The sequence below is a fragment of the Corvus kubaryi genome, unplaced genomic scaffold (genome assembly GCF_017639235.1).
Source record: "Corvus kubaryi isolate FWS band 111438036 unplaced genomic scaffold, C.kubaryi_AGA036_p1.0 137, whole genome shotgun sequence".
Classification (NCBI taxonomy): Eukaryota; Metazoa; Chordata; class Aves; order Passeriformes; family Corvidae; genus Corvus; species Corvus kubaryi.
In genome coordinates, this window is record NW_024580671.1 from 21,373,224 (window position 1) to 21,396,884 (window position 23,661).

Sequence of the window (23,661 nt, forward strand, 5' to 3'; positions counted from 1 at the left end):
GGCAGAATGAAAACTGCTGGTGCTGACTGAAATCTGAGTCTAACTTCATCTCATCTTTTGTAAATAAATTGTCAATAAAAAGGAATAAGAGGCTAAACTAAAATATTATTAAAACTATAATGAGAAATAAGGGATTTCACCAAAGGAGAAAAGATATTACATTATCAGACACTGGTTGCTGTCTGTACTGCACTTCTTGGCAAGGCTAGGTATGATTGTTTTCTTTTTCTTTGCAACAGACTTCTCCTCATACCTTTGGTCTATTATGTGCTTGACTGGACCACAGGAACAGGATATGAAAGTCGTTGTTGGTAGCAACTCTGCTGGAGTACATAATGAAAGTTTTTCCTTTAGCAAAGTAACCTCATCCTTGCCTCAGAAAACTAAAATCTGCAGAAAGCTAGAACCCCAAATAAGGGTATAGCCTTGAAGCCTTTCCCTCTCCATTCTTTCCAGCTTGAAGTACATAGGTGCTCATGTATCTGCTCCTGAGGAAGTAGATTTTCATTTCTTCCCATCCTCCAATAATTACATGAATCCAGGGTAACTGTGTACTTCGGAGACCTGCATGGGGGACTTTTCAACCTTCAGTGCTCGAAAGCAGGAAGAGCAAGAGAAGCACCTTCTCTTAATCCCACTGAGTCATCTCTGCACACATCAGGGCGGTCAATCTTTCTCCTTTCTTACCCCAACAAGATTATTTTCTCTTTAATTTGCAAGTAAAAAATAAGAAATCATTCCATGTTCGTCATTCTACCATGTTAGAAGACAAAAATGAGCCACTGGGATGTTTCAGTCTCTCCATAGAAGAATTTAAGACAGAAAGTTGCTGATACTTGCCAGTTTTGGTCCATCAAATTTTATACAGACATGAACCAAAACAAAGAAGCCTTCAAGTATACAGATACAATAACCTAGTGGATGTATCATCAAAACCACTTCTAGACTAAGGGAACAATTTTCTTGTTTAATTGTTCGAAGTCCTACAAGTCACACTTTTTTTGTGCTCTTCTAGCCCAGTGCAGACTAACAGCAGATTTTGAGCACCCACAGCAATGTACAAAGCAAGACTTAGCAATCACCAGGCACCAGAGAATAGAGGAATCCATATAGAGTTTCTACTATAAGTAACAAGTATCTACTTGGTGAAAAATAGTGTTTTTTTCATGTTTTCAGATATTGGAACAGGTTGCCCAGAAGGTTTGCACGGTCTGTCTCCATTCTTAGAAATTTTAAGACCTGCCTGGTAAAGCCCTCAGTAACCTAGTCTGTCCTCACAGCTGACCCTGCTTTGAGCAGGAAGGTGGACTGAATGACCTCCTGAGGACTTACCCAAACTGAACTACCTCATGCCTCTATGTTCTGTTGTATATAAAACCCTCCCAAAAATAAGCAGAATTATCCCCCCAGATTTCAATGCTTCTTCATCTTATTACCAACCCTCATATCACAGAGGCTTAGTGATTTACATCAATGTGAATTTAGAGGCAAAAGGAAAAAGAGGGGACAAACAGGAAAAAAAAGAAGGAATACTTTGCACTTCTTTTAATTCAAAACACTGCTCATAATTTGATGCAGCATTGAATATTACACTTTCTCATTATGGAAGTTGGCCTGTGACACTGAGAAGTCTTAAATACTGCAGATGTTTCGATCATGTAACAGTTACACGACTTCATGCCACGCTAATCCATATAATTTGTTCCTATATTAAGATGGCCTGAAACTACAGACCAGCCTTCAGCATAATATATGAAAAACATTTTATCTGTAATCTGGTTGACTATTTTACAGACAGTGTAAGAAGTTGTGTGATCTCAGTTTAAATGCTTCATCTATGCTGCTTGGTTGTGAGACTTACATAAATACCTTCTTTTTCTTCAGGTTTTCCCTCCTTAAGTAACTGCTAATTTACACTTCCATCACTATGAAGACTGGTTAATAAAATATTTTTACATACCAATTATATTACAGATTAGTGAGAGTAATTAGTGAGTAATTTACAGGAAACATCACTTATCCAACAAAACAACAATGCAGAAATATGAAAATTAGTTTTGTAGAGGATGTTTGAAATGAAGCACATTTAGGTCCAACACGTGAACCTTCGAGACACTGGATGTCCAACAGAATCCTGAATCACCTGTCATCTATTTACAGCAGAAAATTTCTTTTTGATGAACACATGCTCAGAAATGTATGTGCATGCATATGTAATTATCAGAGGGTACGCAGGTGTACAGACCATGGAACATTCCTAAGAATCACTCAAATCACGTGAGCTGTGACACTGTAAAAGGAGATCCCTGTAGCCTAAGTACCATATACTCTGCACAGGCTTTATCCAAGTGCTTAGCAGCAATCAAATCATGCAAAGATTCCTTGCTGAGTAGCCTCATCTCCTTGAACTGCAGAAATGTACCTAAAATTGAAGGATTCTACAGACAAGGAGGAAGCACTGGACCTGCAGGCAGAAGGGAGATGTTCTGGACACAACAAAACCAAATGATATCAATACTTACTTGGCAGGCATTATAAATCAACTGGTGTTCCAATTTTTTGATCCCTAGAATCTGCTGAAACATTTCATAAAGCTGTTCCTTGCTCAGAATCAGCTCTGATACAGCACTTATGGCCATTCTATTTGGCTGTTTGCAGAAGTCCTCTTCTCCCCTGTATATGGCATCGTATTTGGCTAGCCAAGAACTTAACACTGTCTCTTTGCTTAATCCATCAATTTCTGGCAGACTTCGGACTCTCTTTTCTATGTTTTTCTTAAAAACATCTCTAAAGTCACTTGCAGAACATCCTCCACTGTGGACCATTCTTGCAACCCGGTCACTCTTGAGAAATACCTTTTAAAGTAAAACAAGAGAAAAAAAAAAGAAACACAAAAAGTTAGGCATGGACATAAATACAAAACAATCCCTGTAAAAGGGAATACAAGCTAGTATTTTGCTTCTATGCAAGACAGCTTAATATGAAAGAGTTATACTGGCCAAGTTTGCTATGTTTTACATAAAGAAACAAGTGACCATGTTTAAACTAAATTTTTGCACTGAATAAGTACTTAAACTAAGTAGTCTTACATGTATTTATGCATACATTTACGAAAGCTAGACTAGAATGAACTTTGAATTACCAACAGCTAATTTAAAATTCACCCACAATGAGACACAAATCCAGGAGGAAAAAAAGAAAAAAAAAAACCCAAAAAACTAAAGAAACACCACAATCAATATTAACAATTGAGAGGATAGACTCGAAGACACAGAGCTGTTTCTACTATTGTCGGTACAATACTAGAGACACAATATGGGATTCTCTGCGTAAAATCACCAAAGACCAACATAAAAAAGCTCCTCCCAACTACTCATACTCTAAGATATGACAAAGCAAACTACAGCAAACCAATTAAATCAGCTTCAGCATTCTGTGAAAACTTTGCAGTGTTCAAGAATGGTTGTATTCATCTCTTCATTTAGAAGGGCCGTGGCAAGGTCGATCTTTCCAGACACTGTATGTGGCCGGCATGTAGCTAATTTCTAGTACCAAGTCTCATGACGCTGTTCCTCTACAAGATGCAACCAACAAAAAGCTGATGATGCAGCACAATCAGCTGTGTAAACAATGGATGTGTGCCTTGGGCAGGGATTAAACTACATCACGCCATTGAAAGGATAACTCGGGGAGAACCACCTGGCTTTCTGCAGCACAGGGAGATGAATCAAGGCCCTCCACCCTGCACGGCTCAGCTGCTGGGGGCTGCTTGGGTGCCACCCAACATCCCAAACACAGCTGAAATGCAAGGCACAGATGAGAAACCACAAAGTCGAAACAAAACCACCACTCTTCTGACTGTCTGCTCTCTTCAGTCAGATGAACTGTATGAACCAGGAATTATGCATGCATTTTCAGACAGTCATTATAGTCACCACGAGCTATGAAATCACGTATGATTTTGTGAGTGGAGATGATAGCACAGTAGAGCTCTGACTCCAGGTATTGTCTCGTGTTAGAAGACAGTGCACCTAACAACCAACCTAAAACACTTCTGTGCTTCATTTGTAAAATACAGAAAAGTGGAGTAGGAGAGGAGCTAAAAAGCTGAGCAGAGGAGTACACAGATGCAAGCAGACCAAGAAAAATTAATTCTAAAATTTTTAGCGCTAGTCAATGCACGTTTTCGTGTAGCATACTTTAAAATGCAGTTACTTACAAAATATATTTTTCAACAGATATCCTAATTGATATTGTACCGAAACGCTGCAGATTAAGCACAGAAGTATTTGCCCAAAGAGATTATTTAAAAAAACCCCATCAGCAATATATGCTAATCACATATTATGCTCTATCTGTACCACAATACATTTCCTTTTATGGAAACATAAGTATCTAAGGTTAAATTCTTACCCATAGTGGGACCTGACATAGTTACTGTCAATTAATGCTTATATTAATTTCCTCAAAAGGCTACACAAATATTGAATCTTATTTCAAAGCAAATAATAGTTAGAAATTCCATTCAGCAATAAAACTTATCAACACAAACAGGTGCAAGGATATTAAGTCTTTCCTTGTTTTAACAGTCTGCAATTACAAATGATTCATCCCTCTAACAGCTTCACTGGTAAAAAAGATGACTTCAAACTTATTTCAGCTACTTTGTACTGTTCATAAACAATATTTAATCTTCCATCACATTAGCTTGCATACCCAACGAGAAAATGCAGATGCAGAAGACAGTGAGAAATTAAGAGTATTTATAGACTCTTCTCACCCAAAATCTCATATTCTTGCAAGATTACACAACTCGATGTATTGCTATTATAACTGGATCGGTCTTACTAAAAATAAAACAAACCCACAAAAAAACCCAACCCCAAACCTGCAAAATACACACTGTAAAAACATCAGCATATCATTCACCTTCATCATCTTCTTTCAGTCTTATTATTTCAAATTATCATTCCTGAATGAAAGGGCTGAAAAGCTGCTAGCACTTTCTTTGATTTATGAACCATACTAATTCAGAATTTATTTGTGATTCTGAAGCTCATTTTCCAAGAGACTGCAGGAAAAACCCATTCCATTTTTTACCCATGGAAGGGAAGCCCTATTGTAACACTTGGTGCACGTAATATTCACAAAATAATGGCATGTTCATGTTGGACAAAGCAACAGGTATGTGCAAAAAGCAAATACAATCTGCATGCGCCCTTGACCGTAAAATGTTCCCTTCTGATGTGTTTTGGGTCACAAACTGTACTTTTATTAAATTTTTAAAAAGTATTCCAAGGTAATTCTTTTTCAAGATACAGTGGCTATAGAAGGAAGAGATAAACCCAAGATATAAACCCAAAGTGTGAATAACAGACTATGAAAAACATGGTTTGTTATGCAAAGGAATCCACTGGACCTAAAGCTCTTATTGTACTACTCCTATTTGAGTGGAAATGTACCTTTTTTTTTTTCCTGAGGGGGAAAAAAACATTAACATAATCTTTAAAATGAACTAATTGCATTCAAGATAATTAAAAAGCCATAACATTTTAACAAAACTATTCCATATGCAAGACTTTGTTTGCAACAGAAAACCTTAAGAGAATAGAAATTCTTTTAGGAATGTATCATATGTGTCACAAATTTAAAACACTAAGATGCATTTGTCTCATTAATCCTGTTCCTGAAATACATATGGTACACTCCATGTTGAATGTAAAATCCTTTGCTTCAGTTAGACTTCTTGAGATTAATCTCCTTGGTTTCAGAGCTTTCAAAGATTATATGAGCAGCACAATCATTCCCATGAGGGAAAATATTTTTATTGATATTTATCTTTAAAGCAAAATACTAATTAAGTACATCCACTAAATCTCTGTTCTTACTCCCTTTATTCCTGTATTTCAATTGATCATTAGACTTAGTTCTAATTAAATTACTATTCAAAAACTTACAATGTTAAAATGTTATCTCAAGTCTCTCAGCAGTAGGGGGAACTGGAGAGGAAAAATATTAAGAGGTTTGAATGTAATATATAAAATAGCAGAAAAAGTTATTGTGGGGACAAAGAAATCTAATTCTGCATGGAACTAGACTTGGCAGATAAGCCATGATCTTTTGGAAATCCTCACATTATTTAGAAATAATTTGATAAGACTCAAAGCTTTTAATGAAGCATTTCCTGTTACTACCAACATTTTCCAGATTTCCTCAAAGACATCCTGGATTGACACTGTTGTCAGTCAGCATTTGAACTTTTAGTATCATTACTGGTTTATTGAATCCACAAATCAACATCAACTGTCTGTGTTACCCACTGCTAACAAATTATCAAACACTAAAAAGGAATGCTCTATTAACAAATAAAATGCATTCTGGAGAAAACAGATAGTTCAAACACAGGTTTTGATGGGCCATATATATCTACTTTGAGGAACTTTTTCAATTCAAGTTTTTTAGAGTCCTTCTGAATACTTTTGGACTGAATCACACCTTCAGTTTCTGATGGATAAAGTTCAACTCACTCAAAGGTGAGATAACGTTTTAAAAAAAACCCAATAACAATTTTAATCTACTGAAGCGCTGTTTAAATTCACTTTCTACCTATCATTACATATATGCAACTTTATCTGCTGCAAATGCTAATAAAAAAGCTTAATTCAAATAGTCTTTAGCACTAGATAGTTACATTAAAAGTACAGTTTTGCTTAAAAATGAAAAATCATTATTGAGCAGTGCCTACAACTTGAGAAAATGTTGGAAATATTACAAAAAGAACTGATTTTCACTTCTAGAACACACCCCTTAAATAACTTTTCCACTTATTGGACATCATACCAAATTTAACTAATTACATAATCAGGCAACACAAGCATGATTATTTTATTCTCTACTGTAAAGCTTAGGAAAAAAAAATTGAAGCAAATGCAGTAGGTGGACTACAGGTGGACTACAAGGATGATTTCTCAACCTCTGATAAGAAAACTTCTTGCTCATCTGACCTCTGTACACCTTCTAGTACTGCAACAGCACCAATGTTCTCCTCCTCTTTAAGCAATGCAGCACATGGAGTTTCATTTGCCACAAGAGCCGCTAGAGACTTTTCTTTATTTTTGATGGTCACTTCTGTTCTTGCAGCTTTGAGGAGATCACATTTACACTTTAGACACATCCTATGTCTTAACAGTCAGGGCTCAATGCATCATCTTTCATGGAAAATATGATGGCAGCTCAAAATGCACACTACACGTCTCTGGGACAGCAAACTGGTAGACATACTAGACACCATCTGAATCAGTTTATTACCTTTCTTTACAATACATATTTCAACCTCCATAACAGCTTTTTCCATTTCTGTTAAATTCTGGCATTCTGGATGCAAACTCTTAGGTTCCCTGCACACTCCAGCACAGTAATAGGTGTGTGACAGGTGCACTCAGCCACATGACCAAACCAGCAGTACTTTGGTACAGGCTCCAAAGGAGGTCATGGCCTGGGCCATAGCTTGGCCAAGAGCTCCTCTAGTTCCCATCTCTTCTCTGAAAACCCACAAAGGAGCACAGTGACCCAAGTGACCACTGGTGCATATGACCTTGAAACACTGATCAGGCCACTCACACATGAACAGTGGGTGGCTTTTCCAAGACTTGTTTATCAAGGAACCAAGAAGGCTGTGGGCACAAGAAATCTCATGCATACCTCTCCCATTGCATGTAATTTCACTAAAAGCCAATCACTGTGTTCCATATACATGACAGATGAAATGAGTTTTCTTTGAGCTCTACCACCTAAACAGCCTGGCTGCATAGGGGTGATCTTCCCTTGAGCGTCTCAAGGCTGAGACCCTTTGCCAATGGCAGATCTTTGGTAAGCAACCCATATTGTATGTAATCTTTTAGTATGATAACTTTGACTTGTGCCTTGGTAGCTTTACTTGTGCCTCTGTAGTTTTCAATCACTGTTTAAATGACTGCGCCACATAGTAACAGAGTGAGCATTCATATTAAAAATGCTTTTGCTAGTACCATTCACAAGGCTTCTTTAAGAAATCTAAATCACCCATTCATGACAAGGGGGAATGAATAAAAAACACAGCTCTTACACAAAGAGAGGGCCTCTAAGTAATGGGTCACCCAGGAGTTCTGGTACCTTCCTCCTTCTATTACTATGATTACTTGTACGCCGTTCCGAATTAAGCAAAAACCAATCTTTACTTCCAGACTACCAACCACAGCTGTAACAGGAATCTCTGCACTGATGCAGACCATAGGAAATGCTTCATTACCTACACTTGAGCATTCATAAATGGTTGCAACAACTGCTCCAACTGATGCTGCACATTATTTTGCCTGTTGAAGTACATATGTCCTTCTAATTAGGACTATGCAGGTCTCTGTTGGCCTCCTGAAGCTTGCTAAGGGGCTGCAAGCACTACGGTGTGGCCATTGCGCTAGCACCACCAATCCAAACACATTCTTTAATGGTGATGTTCTTGCAAAGACTCCACCAGAGGCTGACCCAACTGTAAATGTATTGCTGCATGAGGGCCAAACACTGTCCTCCTACACCAGCACAATGACTGATGAACCAGAGTTACCTACCTAGATCTCCAATGAGCTCATTCAGGACAATGTACTGCAACTGATGTTTGGGGCATCCTTAAACCTCACTAATGTTAAAACAGAACCTTTTCAGATCACTTAGAGAAAAGACTGTCATATAAGGCCTAAAGATACGTCTCTTTGGATATTTTTTTCAGAAGAACCCTATCAACCAGAAACAGATACACAGCTATGGAGGGCAACATTTTGTTCTTATGGAATTGTTCTTGTTTTAAAGGAATTTTCTTCTCCTTTAAGCTTACCAGAAGCAAAGCTGGAACTATATTACAATTAATGGCAACTATGTCATATCAGAAATTGTCAATTAAAATAAAAAAATAAAAATGAACAGAAGTACCTCTTTGATAAAGACTGAACAAGGGCAAAAAGGACTTCGATGGAAGTCCAAGGAACATTCAAGTCCGTGAATGCTTTTCAGGTTTCTGATATATTTTTCTGATGTGTTCTGTACTCAAGCTCCTGCTGTGCTTTGTACAATTACCAGAGCTCTTAAGTTTATGACATACAGAATACTTTTTTTTAAAGAGAGCAATTTTCAGGGCTAAACTGAGCTCTAAAATTTCTGCAGAAGACAATAATTCTGTTCTTGCAAGCTAGAAGGAATTGAAATAAGTTTCTTATTTAAAAATTGGATGTGACATGCATCATCATGTTGTGCTAGAAGCATTACTTGAGGCAAAACAAAGCAGAGGACATTTACTGTGTAATATTAAACAGCCCCTTTGCAGCTACTGCAGCAGCTCTTCAAAGCCTTTCATACCACAGCTCATTAGCAACGCTTGTCACTGTCAACAGGACCAGCTGACACACCCCTCAGTAGTTCTACTCTAGACTGAAACCACTACAATGCATCACACCAAGAGCTGGGGCTAGTTTGATGAAGGAGCAAAACTTTCTGACAGTTTGGAGAACAGCTTCCACAACTACACATTTTAAGAACAAAGGCTTATTCCTAGTAGCAATTAACGTATATCATGACCAGCGCTGTCTGCTTCTATACCTTGGAGCTGCTGACAAAAATATTGTTTCAGATATGATGTTCTCACTGCACTTATAAAACACGACACTAAAAAAACACACCAAAAATTATTAGGTTGATGCTTAGATTAGTTCAACTAAGCACATTACAAGAACAAGATCATTTTGGGTCAAAAGTAAATAGCTAATGTAGCAGCATCATCCATCTAAGAGTAATATTAATTATTTTTACGCTACTTGAATAAAATTACTGCATCGGCTACTGAAATAGCATTTATATTGAAAAAGACATTAATAGTTATCAATGCATTTTAATAGCTACTTCTAATAACTTTTGGCTCTTGAACATGAGTGGAAATTGAGCTAGTTAGTGAGATTTGCTCAGTATTTTGAAACCAGAAGCACTTTTCACAATTTTAGAAAAAAAAATAAATTGGGCATTGCTTGCAGGTCTTCTTCCTCCCTTGTTCTCTTTCATACCTGAGAAATATCCTCCAGGCACTATTTTGATTTTTTTACAATGAAATTATCAGACTTAAAGGGTCATATTTTTCAATCTATGTAAGTCTTCAGAACAGAGTCCTCACCTTCAGGTAAAAGCAAAAGATTGATATTTTAAGAAATCACACTTATAAACTCTGATTACTCTATTTCAGAATTTCCATCATTATTTTGTTAATGAAAGGTTACTTCTCTTAGAAGTATACTACATCATATAGTTTTCCCAAATTTTAGGGGGGTGGGAAATCTGAAATTAAAAAAAACCTTTAATTTCGGCTAACAGTGAGGTTGTGGTTTTTTGTTTGTTTTTAAAACCTCTTTAGAGCATCACATTACATAAAGGTGAAAAAAGGAAACAAAATTTAAAGTAATAAACCATCATCATCCAAAGAGCCATAATAATTTAATATTTTTCCTTTTTTTTTTTAATATATCTACTACCCTTCCTGAGCATATTAAGCTATGATTTCTTCTTACTAAGATTAATGGTTCAGAAACCATCACAAGTTGAAATCTTCAGGTGATTTACTTTGCTTTCTTCAGCTCTTTTGGGCACTACAGCTGCGCACTGGACATTTACCACAGCTTAGCAACCAGCTATCTGTAAAAAAAACCCACCAAAACTCAAACTCTTGAAAATTAAAATGTGCGCTACTGCTCCAGGGTTACATGCTTGTAAGCGTACTACACAACACTGTGCACTGGGATTTGTTCTTTGGCAGCTTTTTCAAAATGCACAAGCAATTGCCAGTGTCTACCCAAATTGCTGTTCCTGATGGCTACACATTTCACAGAGTCGTGTACTGCAGTGTTCGTGCTTTGGGCATAAGAACAAACAGAGGTATAGGGACAATCCATAAAAAAACCACAAAACTGTTTCACCCAGAAGCAGTGTTTTCTCCTGGATTCATTTATTAAAGTTAACCAGATACCCTGTTGGAACAAGCATATTTATCCTCCTTTCACGGCTGACAACAGCAACAATAGTTTTTGCACCCTAGTGAGACATAGTATATAGATTGCTGCCTACGTGAGAATGGGTGTGGATTACTTTTGCTATTCCTCCACCTGGACTAGGCGTTGTGATCTTCACTTTAACAGTACAGCTTCCCCTTTGACCAAGCCCCATTGCTCAGGCTAAAGCATGTTGGGGGACTTCGTGCCTCATGGTACTGGCCCTCAGGCGGTACCAAGATTCTGGGGAAGTTGTTCTCCAGATATCACCAGGATGTATTCCCTCCTGAGTGAATTTGCTCACACAGGCAATGAAATGTTCACATAATTTTAGATCTCTGCAGGCTGATCCGCAGCCACATATTCAACTCTAGCAGCCACAAAGATGCAAATCTTCCCCAAAGATGATGCCTGAAAACGCTCATGCTAGACCCTGCATGGGGGCAATTACAAGCAAGCAATTACCAAAATGACTTTTCATCTTTCAGTTGTCTATGCCAGGGAGAAATTAGCTGATAAATAGGTAAAACAACAGCAGAAACAGATCTGTATATTTAAAAATGTTGTGATGCTTGGTTTGTTGAAACATAAGGAGCAGCCAGCTGTTAAAAGAAATCTTTATAATTCTTTGTCCAGTAATGGCATGGGAAATCTGATGTGCTGCTTAGGAGAAAACACTGTTCCCTCTGCATATCGCCTTTCTCCTTGCTAGGATATTGTACGAATGCTGTAGGCAATGCCATGAAGTCTGAAATCACACCTAAATGGTCAACTCACCTTTCCTATTTAATTGTGGAAACAATGCTTATGTCATTGGAGACTGAGCAGCTTCCGTACAGGCCTAGGCTCTTCTATCCATTAACTCTCTCCTGATAAAAAAGCTGTATTATCCCTGTAGATGTTTCTCAAGACCATTAGATATAGGAGGAAGAACAGACCACACACAGTGGATCTAGAATAAATCATGAAGTTCAATAGTTCCACAGCAGAAATGGCACTTCAGCTGTCATCCTGCCCAGGGGAAGATGTTAATTAGCATCACAGCAAGAAAAACCCAACTCCATGCTAGATGTGAGATGTTCTCAACATCTTTTTAATATATTGACTGATACAGACCATAAGCACAAGGAGAAATATATTTTATACTGAGCAACACACAATCCCAAAGGGAGGGAGAAGAGTTTTATGCTTTGACGAACACATTTGTTTGCTTGCAAGTTAAATGCAGGGCTTGTCTTGTCACCAAGCCAGATAAGTTACCAGAACTTGTTCTTCTGCTATTTTCCCAATTTACTCAAGAATTGGCAATCAAAGCAGACATGAAACTGCTACAGCAGAGAAATACAAAGCAGAGGTTTTCCTTGTCCACGTAAGGAATTTCTTCCTCCACTGTGTAGGGTTTCAACGTGCTCACTGTCTTTGGTTATATGCATCACCATCTACCTTACAAATTACAAAGAAGTAATTTGCAAAGCCTCTTTTTGCCAAAGTGCATTTTCTTGGTTAGTAAAGTGAAATTTAATGAAAGCATTAGGAGCTGATCAGCACATTGTTTCCAGAGTTTCTTTCCTCTTTATAAGAGAGCTAACAGCTTGTTCTCCAGTAAGCTGATCCTGCCTGACCAGAACGCCTCCCTTTGGTGACCAATGGAAAGTTCCAGGTGATGAGAATTTCAAAGGGTCTACTTTAGATAGCATAAGCCTGAAAAAGGCTGTTAAATTGAATGTGTAATACAGCATGCCTTGGCAATGTCACTGTAAAAAGGCTTACTCTCACTTCACTATTGGTCCCTATTTTCCAGCAGGAAAGTGTGGGTGTCCAACATAAGGAAGGTGTCCAACCCTGACTATGAGGGAAGAAGATGAAGGACAACAAAAGCAGATAAAAAAAAACAAAGCAGAAAGAAAAAAAACAAAGATTGAAAAAAAACAGACTTCAAAAAGGAAACATATTTACACAGAAATAATGGGTATCAAACAGAGCCTTGCTAAAAAGGATCAGGAAAAAAAAATTACTTAGTATATTTATCTATTTCACAATCAACAGATGATGACTAGTTTGCACATAACTACCTCTGGTACCTGCAAACTTGAGAAAAACACACATCTGCTTAAAATCAGTAACTCACATTTTCATTTGCCTTGCTAAAAAACTCCTCAATTCTCCGACTTTTTGGTGTTTACTCAGGGCTGTACAGAACACAGTAAGCCCCAGCACTTCATCTCTTATCATAGTGGTACCTCTTAAGATGCAATCTTACTAAATATAAAATCCAATTTCTTGCATTAACTTTGACAAAAATAGAAGTAAATGGGCAAGTACAATCAGGAAGGGGGAAAACAGTCCTTCACTTCTCTAAATTTTCCTCTGGAGTCACTTGTGGTTCTAGTTTTTATTCCACTTGACTGAAAGTGGAAGTTATGTAAGTGACAGTTTTCATCACTGGTATTACACTGGGTTCCTTCTGTCAGAGATGGAAAGAATTGGTTATTTCAATTCCCTATTACCATTAATGTGCTTTAGCCTTAACCATTTTCACCTGAGTATAGATTAACAGCTTTTAGTTCAAATGAGCATACTACTATATCTCTATTTTTAAACATAGTACGAGGCACTCTGTAGACAGACCAGGTCTGCTGAGATCCTTTCAGTCCCTATCACCCACCACCACCCTAAATACTTTCATGCTGTTTCAGAACATAATTTTTTTACTGATCAATGCCACTTTTTCATTTCCATTTTATATATTCTGTCACTGCAGCTGAATGCTCAAAAAGGATGTGAGCAAATAGAAATTGGGCTGAAGCCACCTGAAATGTCGTCTCATAACATTATGTTTTTTCTGTTTTAGCAACTGAAAAAGTGCCAGCAAACTGACAACTTAAGTAAATAACCTGCCACTTTCTTCCCCTGTAATAATTAGTTCTAGTGGCTTATTTTTTTGGCAGAATAGAAAGGGCACTGTTGGGCGGGGAGAAAGGTTAAAGCACTGACTTCACTCTGTGGCCTAAGGAAACTGGAAAAGAACTCACACATCATGAATACTGCAGAACTCGAGTAGTCACTGGAAAACAAAGACAAGAATAGAACCTCTTAAGCCTTTGAAGGCTTATTGGTGATGTCCTATCTATCAATATGGCACCTTTCTCCTACTGTGATCCCCAGGATTTAAGGCAACAACAGACACATGGGAAAATGCAGCCACTTTGCATCTAAGAAAAAACTTCTTTTGCAACCTGTGAAAGGCGACATCGTTTTAACAGTATTCTTGAGAATTAGATGCAGTGTGCAGAAGTGACAGCACAAAAGATCTATGACCAAGAACCACAGCTGTGTACTTCCCATTCCAAACCAAACAGAAAAGGCTGCTTGCACCTGTTGCCTCCTGCATGACCCAACAGCTGCTAGGATAGTTCACCACCACTGTTTAAAAATAATTCCAACATTACCAAAATAAGGGAAGTAAGAACAAATAGGCTGAACACGAGAAAAGAAGGTAACAACTGCCACAGGTAACTAGAACTGCATGACTGGAGACAAGTAAATAAAAAGACTCAAACTAGAAGATTAGAGGAGTACAAACCATCCTGCAATCCATGTTTAGCTGTGCAATTCACCCGTTTTAGACCGCATTCCATATTCTGGGCCATGCTACACCCCTCCAGAGGACAACCCGGAGCTCCTGAATGCAGGCTCTACTTTGAAGCACTCCCTAGAGGAACCTCTCTTGCCACAATAAGGACAGAGAAGCTTGCAAAGATTAGTGTCCAGACTGTCACAAAACATCCCAAGGCAAGTGGCACAAATACCTTCCAGGAGTTCTAAATTGTCACAACAGAAGACTTTGAATCATTTGGGGAGAAACAGGATGGAACAAACCAGCTGAGTTTAATTGCAAGCTGATGTGATAGATAATACTAGTTCTGTGATGCGAATGTATCTGGTGCCACAAAAATTTCTTCCTTGCTTCTCCCAAAAGACAATCTGTACTTCAAAGTGTTTCTGTTTTAAGAGGAAGATAAGAACAATGGAATATGAGTGCAGATGCAGGCAGGGACAATGCATCATGAAAATGGGAGTGCTTGGGGAATTGTCTGTTATATCTTTGCACTTAGAATGCATTATTATTTGTGTGGACGTTTCTCAACAGCAATACCATCTCATCACTCATTAGAATGCATTTCTATTCTGGAAAGTTATAAAGGATAATCAGAGCTGGCAGACACTAAGCCATTGGCATGTAGGATTTAGCTGCTAACTGTAGTCTTACAAATATTTTTATTCCGATATCACTTTCTTTAAAAGTCAACCTTTATCATAAATACATTCCCTCTCTCCCCTTTTATTAAGTGTAATCTTTGTGTGTCAAAAAACAACAATACATTTTCCTTGATTAATTTTTTGCACGGGTGATCAATTCATGGTGTTGGCAGGAATGTTATAATACACAAAAAAGCTTCAAAATGTATTTTAAATCTTAAATCCTTCCTTAGATTTAATAATCACCCAGCTGGCTGCACTTCAGACAGAAATGCTTCAATGGGAAGATTAATGAACAGTTGGTCTGCAGTTTAATCCCTCTAGATTTCAGCATGCAGAATGCAAACTTTTACAAGCTGGACTATTTTTATGCATTCCAATTATATGTCAAGGTCCAAATAGCTTCTATGGTAACTTTGAGGCTTCTTAGTCATAGTTTTCTCTCTCTTTAGAGTACTTAAGTTTTAGAAAATATTAATTCATGACACTTCAACATTCTCTAGACCATTTTAAAGATTACTTTTCAATATATCAAGTCAGAAACACCTTCAATTTCTTATTTATTTATTTTATACAATCATCAGCTATTTTGCCTTGCTAGCAGTATATTCTATGGCAAAGATTTAACTGATCAAACAATTTAAGACACAAAAAGTGAACAGTTAACTTCTTCTCTACAGCCACTCTCTACAGCCACACCAGCCAGGTATAGCCTCTACCTCCTACAGGAACAACTGCTGCCCGTCAAGCTCCCACTGCCCCTGACCTCCATGGTGTCCATACTGCTCAGGCAATGCCTGAAGTCCAAAAGAATGGCAAGCTGAGGTAAGAAAATTTGTACCCAGGCTGGGATGATGGGGAAGACATTGTCCATATGCCTTTATCCTCCTCCCTCAACATTTCCACAACCATGCCTTTCCTTTCCTGGGTTTCCAGAGGGGGAGATGCTGATAATAGCAGAACAACCCATGAAACTTCTTTTGTAGTTAATGGGGCAGCCCGAAATTATTACAGTCAGAGGAACCTCTTTCCTAGAGATAACTACAGTTGTGTACCAAGGGACAAAACCTAGTTATCTATCTAGTGTAATTCAAGATCTTGCAGAGTTTTGTTGGACAGTTACACATAGAAGCAAGAAAAAAAAAATTTTCACAGAGCTCTTATAATTGAGGGCCCCTCCAAAAAAACACCCAAAGCCCTGAACTTTTTTGCTTCACAACTCCCAGCAACAAGTACAGTGTGGAGAACTGAGGATGGAAAAAGAAATAAAAACCAACACCACCATGATGTTGAAAGGTTCTCCTTCTCCAGTTTGCTCCCAGTCTGGTTTCAAATTCACCCTAACAAGGCTTCACCTCCTTTCTCTTTTCTCCAATTATGCGCACCAGTTTCAATAAACTAGAAAGGTACAGGAATGTATGCTTATTGTTTAGCTTTGTCTCTCAAATAAGAGTAGCACCTACATTCCAAAATGTTTTCAAGCTAATCCAGCGAAGAACTTTGGCAAGAAATGCAAATGGTTTACAAATCAAATGTAATAAGCAAACAAACATTACCCTCCTGCTGTAAAAACTGCTTACACTGCTTACACCAAGATAAAGCTTAAGTTATTTGGTTATTGTGACTAGCCTATTAGTCATAATGCATCATAATGCATTTTTAATGCCCAGAGAGAAGACCACGTATCTCTTGTCACCCATAAGGTTAAATCCTGACCACTGTAAAGCCAAAGTCTGATTGCAGATTCTTCTAATTTTAGTCTTTGTACTGTTATTCCACTCAATTTCTAGTCATAATTCCACTAATGCATAAGATTTTTCATTTTTATTACAGCTTCTTTTAGACTATCCTCAAAACATATTTCCCACTTACTTATCTAATAAACAGACTTACACTGATCTAAGTAGTTTTTATAAAAAAGTAATTCAATTTTGCATCAGGCTATTTGGAAACATTTGCACTATTCATCTGCCAACTCCTGAAACACATTACTCATACCAAGAGCCTTCTGTCATCTTCTAACACAGATTTTCTAGTTTGATGGTCCAAAGAGCCCAGAATAATCCCTCAAGGCTTTTTATTTTAATCATAAATTTTATGACAGCCAGAAACAACCTCCTTATCATGGTCACTTCTACAAATGGTAATACCTTTCAACACACTTATTACTACAGACAGGCTAATTTACTGTAGAGAATTTGCATATTTATCATGATCACTATTTAAATACTAAAAAAAATTCAGTTACAATAGAAGCCATAAGCATGTATTTAGAATTTGTATTGTGGTGTCGTTTCAGAATTCATGGCTCCATTCAGTGAAATAATTCAGATTATCTCACCTTCACACTAGGAACTTAGCCCATAAAACATGAAACAGGCAAAAGGCTAGAGAATTCAAACATGTCAGAGGTAAAGACTAAGAAAAGGAAAAGAACTATAACAAGAAACACACTATTGGAAGGTAAGTCTAATACTTGCTGCAGTCACAAAGTCAGTACGCAGCTGCCCAACAAGACAAAAAAAGTGAATATTGGAACTGTGAAGCCCGGCACATTGGAGCAAAGCTGTGCAGCAGCTATGCCATGTCCCAGAGCACGTGCTTGTGGAGCAGCCACAGCTAGGAAGAGGCACACACCTACAAGACGCATGCAAGCTGCAGCAAATACGAGAATGCTGCCTTGGCACTACCTGGAGCTGCCCTCGTTCTCACCTAGCACATCCAATTGGTTTTGGCAGGCACTTCTTCACATGCTGACAGAGCCAAGCTCAACATCTCAAGATACTATACATTTTGGCAGGTTGCATTTGGAATCTGTCTGCATTAAATTACAGCATTAAACTATACCAGGCACAGAGCAAGGTTCATCTTCAGCCATGCAATCTTCAGGAAGCAATTAGAGCTGCAATGCCATCAAGTAAGAAACTGGCAGTGAAACCATCATGGCAGTGAAACCATCATAGAGGCAGTTCATAAACACATTGTCAAAAGGCAGGAAAACTTCACTGTCACACTCAGCCTTTGATCGTTTGGGATGCAAAGAACAACTGACATCAAGAATGAAACAGCCACTGCTAGACTTGAATAAACCCTAAACTGAAAGTTAAAAAAAAGCAGTTATGTCTCAATGCCAGCAACAGAAATAAATTTACATTGGAATTTGACAAGATTTAAGCTTTACTTCGAAAAAAGATCCATGCTAGCTTTCCAGCAAGACTTCCCTGTACTTAATTAAAAGCAAGATTCAACCTTTTTAACAGCTGTCTTTATCTATGCCATTTTAGTTAAGCTTCAGTCTAAACTGAACACATAAGAAAATACCAGTATTTCCAGATGCTAAGGTTATATTTAAAAAATATTTTTAAAAAAGAAATAGTAATCTAGGAGGAGGAAACTTTGAATATCAAGAACTTAGATCCATTGGGTAATCCAGATAAACAGTCCTTGAACTCAACAATTAATCTCCTGTGCATCAGCCTGTTGGGGTCCCTCCCCCGCCGTGTAGCCCTGGGAGAGGGGCCCTGAGGGCACAGACACGGGGCTTCCCTGTCCCTGCTCAGCCTCGTTCCCATTGGTTGGTTTGTGCTCCCTGCGCGGGCAGAAGGACCCTTGGTCCTGTGACTGGAACAGTTCCTCGGCAGAGCTCCGGCCATGCGGCTGGAGAAATAAACACCTCTGAAACATCTAGCAAGAATCTGTCTGTCCGTATATATTTCCTTTCCACGGGACTCCTGGTTTGATATATGCGTGTTGCAGGATCCCCACTGCAACAAATGGTAGAGAATGCGGGCAGAACGATCCCCGATCCCTAAGCGACTGATTTGTGTGAGTAAACCCTGGAAACTTTGGATTCCTCTTCTTGGTTTTGCTTTGCTATTCCATATCTAAACTATGGAGGAACCGTGGGAAGACTCTTGGCTCTCAGAGCCGCATATGGACATTTATCTTAAACTTAAAATGATTCTTGAACAACGATTTGTAAATTTTAGCTTGATTCAAGCTCAGAAAGAACTGAAACACTTCCTGGCATGGTTGTTTAAGAACTTTTTCTATGTTTCTTGGGATTTAATTCTTACCAAGGGCTTTTGGAAAACCGTTTGGACACAGTTAATACTGGAGTCAAAATATATGCCGATGGAAGAATATTTTCGTGAATATTATTTAGTTACCGAGACGGTTGAGCAATGTCAGCTGTGTCCTGGCAAAGGGAAGCCTGGCGCAGGGACCGTGCGGCCCAGGCCACGTGCGCCGAGCGCTCTGCGAGCAGCAGCGAGGCAGTTCCCGCGTGCGGGCGGAGCCACGCGAGCCGCAGTGTCGGCGGCGGAGCGAGGCGCGGCGGGACCCGGCGGTGCCCGCCCGGCCCTGCGCAGCGCGCGGTGGAGCGAGCCCCGTGAACGCCCAACCGAGAGGGGCAGCGTGCGGGCGGCGGCTGGCGGCGGTGGAGCGGAGCCGCGCCCAGCTGAGACGCGCGCTGGAGCAGGACACGGGGGGGTCGTCGCTCGGGGGCCCGGCCGAGACGTGGGTGCAGCGCCCGGCAGCGGCAGCGAAGCTGCGACCAGAGGAGGCGACGCACGGAGAACTGAGCGGCGCGGCCCGGCCCGGCCCGCACAGCCCCGAACGCGACCCCGGGAAGAGCGCGCAGGCACGAGTAGCTCTGACGGCCCCAGCAGCACGAGCAGCCCCGACAATTCCAACACGGGAGCGACCGAAAGAGAGAGCAAAGACGCAGCGAGACAGAAAACAGCAGCCACTCGGAAAAAGGAAAAGATCATAGTAACTAAGACCTTAGGGATAGTAAAATGGTATAATGTTAAGCAAAATTATGGTTTTATAACAAGGTGTGACAACCAGCAAGACATATTCGTGCATAGAACTGCTATTAAAAAGAATAACCCTGAAAAATGGATCCCAAGCTTGGGAGATGGAGCGGTGGTGGAATTTAATATTGTACTAGGGAGAAAAGGGTTACAAGCATCGCAGGTCACTGGGCCTGATGGTGTTTCTGTGAAAGGCAGTATATATGCAAAAAATCGTAGTCATGTTAGACAATATCTCCATTGTAAGCCCCCCCTACAGTCTCCCTTTCCTAATCCCACCTTTCCCTTTTACCCTATGTCCTATTACCCCCAGTGTATTCCCAATCCGTTTTTTCATCCATGGTTTCCCTCACAAAACCATGCTTTTGCCAATTGTTTCCCCAGAAATCCCTTTCCAATGCCGAGTGGGGGATGAAAAGGGGGAGGGAAGAAGTTAAACCCTCTCCTGCCTCAGTTTCCCCACAAAGCATGCTCAGAGAGTCCTGTCTCCCTTCTGTCAGCCCTAAGATGTTCCACAGAATCTGTTTGGACATTTAAAGTCTCAGGAGGGTGGCTTGTTTTGTTTTGAAACTGTTCTTGTAATGTTTATCCAGTTGTTTTCATTCTCCCTTTATTAAAATAAAATGGGTGAGGTGTTGGGGTCCCTCCCCCGCCGTGTAGCCCTGGGAGAGGGGCCCTGAGGGCACAGACACGGGGCTTCCCTGTCCCTGCTCAGCCTCGTTCCCATTGGTTGGTTTGTGTTCCCTGCGCGGGCAGAAGGACCCTTGGTCCTGTGACTGGAACAGTTCCTCGGCAGAGCTCCGGCCATGCGGCTGGAGGAATAAGCACCTCTGAAACATCTAGCAAGAATCTGTCTGTCCATATATATTTCCTTTCCACGGGACTCCTGGTGTGATATATGCGTGTTGCAGTATCCCCACTGCAACATCAGCCCTTCAAGGTTTCCACGGTTTCGTTTTCTAGTCAAGAAACTTTCAGTGGCTTCCCAGCCCCCACAAAGTAATCTTCCTCTATAGCCTGTAAGACTGGGTATGCTCCCTGCTGAAATATTCCTAGGAGGTCTTTCATCCTGGAAGATATAGCCTCCCCTCATCCAAGGTCTGCCCTGACTCCATGTGCAGCACCCACTGAAACATGGCCTGGGTGTCTCTCTCATGGCTACCCAGACATACTCAGAAGTAACACTAAACTCAGCAAAGGCATGAAACTGGATGCACTGTTTTTTCCATCAAAAACACCGTTTACGAACAGTGCCCATTTTTTAACATTATGCCCATGGAGTTAACAGGTAAGGAAGTCATAAGGTGAGAAAAAAAGGAAGTTTTGTTGTATATTGTCATATATAGCATGGTTCCAGCCCAAAAGTAACGTAGGAACTCTAATTTGCTAGCACTTTCTGGATATTATGCTACATTTCATTTAGTGGTTTTTGTTTGGTTGGTTTTAGTTTTAAGAGTAAACCTGAGGCTGGGCTTTCACTCCGCAGCTTTACTTAGAGAAGAGAAATTGAATGACTGGAGACAGCTTCAAAATAACCCATAATACCATAGAGACTTTATCCAAATGCTACATAAGCAATATGAACTTCTGACTCCAACACAGTCATAGAGATCAATGTCATCAATCTAAAACCCAACAGAACTGTTATTGACTTCCTCATCTTTCTAGATAACACCTTCTGATATTTCAGTTGAGAATGGAAGACAGTAATTCAGTTTTTCTCATATTATCTAGTTAAGAACACTGCGAATAGTGTCGGAAAAAAGTTACATTTTCTGATTTGTGCAAATAGGAGCAGGAAAGAAATGTACCACAGATGCGTATCCCAAGCACACAAAGGTGGCTTCTCTCCTGACTTATCCTATTTTACTCCTGAAGGTGTTTAATTGGGTGCACTTCACTTTGTGTTTTTATGTAAGAATTATGAGCAACACACTACATGAAAAAAATACTTTCAAAGCTTCTTCATATGTCACAACGGAATCATGATTATCTGTATCTAAAAGTGAAAAAGTATGGAGAGGGCTTGAACAGGGGCAGCATTATCTTTTATTAAAAAAGAAAATTGCTATCTGTGGACAAAGTTTTCATCTGCTACAGAATTCTGGAAAAAAGGTGAAAAAGCATTGTCCAATTATTTTCCATATAACCATTAAACTTAAGGTTCTTTCATTGATGAAATTTGAATTATTGTGTGTGCATGCATTAGCACCAGCTCTGTCACCTAAATACTGACATCTAACAACCAATAATATTATAATTCAGTTTTCCCTGCACATTATTAAAATGCTATGAAAAAGAAGTAGTCTTGAGCAGAAACACTTATGACAGTCTGAGACTGGCAGCCACCAAAAGGCAGCCAATACCTCTTGCCCAAGTTCCTCATCAAGTGTTCAGTGGCTATCTGGCAGCTGACTCAAATCTGCTGATTATCTCAATTCCATGAATCAGTCATATAAATCAAGGAGCTGATCCAGCTGAAAATTAACAAAAAATGGGTAATTGAAATAACCTGCTCCATCTCTCTGTGAGTTGACAGACCTGGCTCACAGCTCGGCTATGCAGTGGGGACAGCGAGATGGGGGGGACAGAAATTTTCCCACTGGCAGTTTTCACTAAGGTCGCTTTAAATGAATTCTCAAACCACTGCATTTGAAAGCATTTACACACACATCCTAAAAACCATTTCACTCTTTCCATTTATTTAAGCCATCAAATATTTAAGTACTTGTGGCATGCAGACATCAGAAGCCCTTTATAATGCAACAAGCTGGGAAAACTCAGGGACAGACCTCAGAAGGACCCTGCAGCTCTGACGGCAGGAATTTACCATGCAGCAGAAGTTCCAGGCCTGGGTGCCTCCACATGCTAAAAGTATTGTACTAGGAGGTTTGGCATAACATTACAGGGTTCACAGATGTCTAAACACAGACAAAGGGATGATATCTAAAGCTCTTATTTCTCTTCAGAGCTCCAGTGTCAAGCATCAAGCTCTCTGACCTAATGTGCCTCACAGTCCTGGAGAGAAATGGTCAAATAATTTCACTGAGACACAGGCAAGAAGCTACTTCCTTCAAAATGTGAGGTAATGGAGGTCGGAATAATGAAAACTGTATCTCCTGTTTTCGAAAGAATGAATTCTGTATCAATGAGGAGACTGACTTTCCTCAGTCAAGGACCCTTCTCCATCTTCCTAATAGAGCTGAGACATGGGAAGTTGGCTCTCTGGATTAATGATATTACAAAGTTCACCTGGGAGGAACCAGTATTTATTCTTATTCCCTCCTTTTAGGCATGGTAATCTGTCTTAACCAGCAACAAATTAATCTAAAATACATAAACATGAACATGAACAAATCACTGGAGAGAAGCCCCAGAGAAGATAAAATGCCAGTAGAGTAGACAGAAAAATAGATAAAAGCTCTGGAGAAGCCATTGCTATTACAGTTCCTAAAGTCAGAAACTGCTCACAATCTTAACATGAATTTGTTTACATCTTTAGAAAATAAATATTTAACCTTCTGAGC

At 39.5% G+C, this 23,661-nt stretch overlaps 1 protein-coding gene across 24 annotated transcripts in view; it reads right to left on the reverse strand.

Annotated features, from left to right (window-relative positions):
- The window catches only part of CADPS2 (calcium dependent secretion activator 2), a 294,985-nt gene that overhangs the window by 192,056 nt on the left and 79,268 nt on the right, over positions 1-23,661 (reverse strand). For all 24 annotated transcript variants that reach the window (XM_042018140.1, XM_042018137.1, XM_042018148.1 and 21 more), the window contains exon 3: positions 2,523-2,855. In XM_042018140.1, coding sequence (XP_041874074.1) covers positions 2,523-2,855 — 333 coding nt within the window. The remainder of the gene's footprint in view (positions 1-2,522; positions 2,856-23,661) is intronic.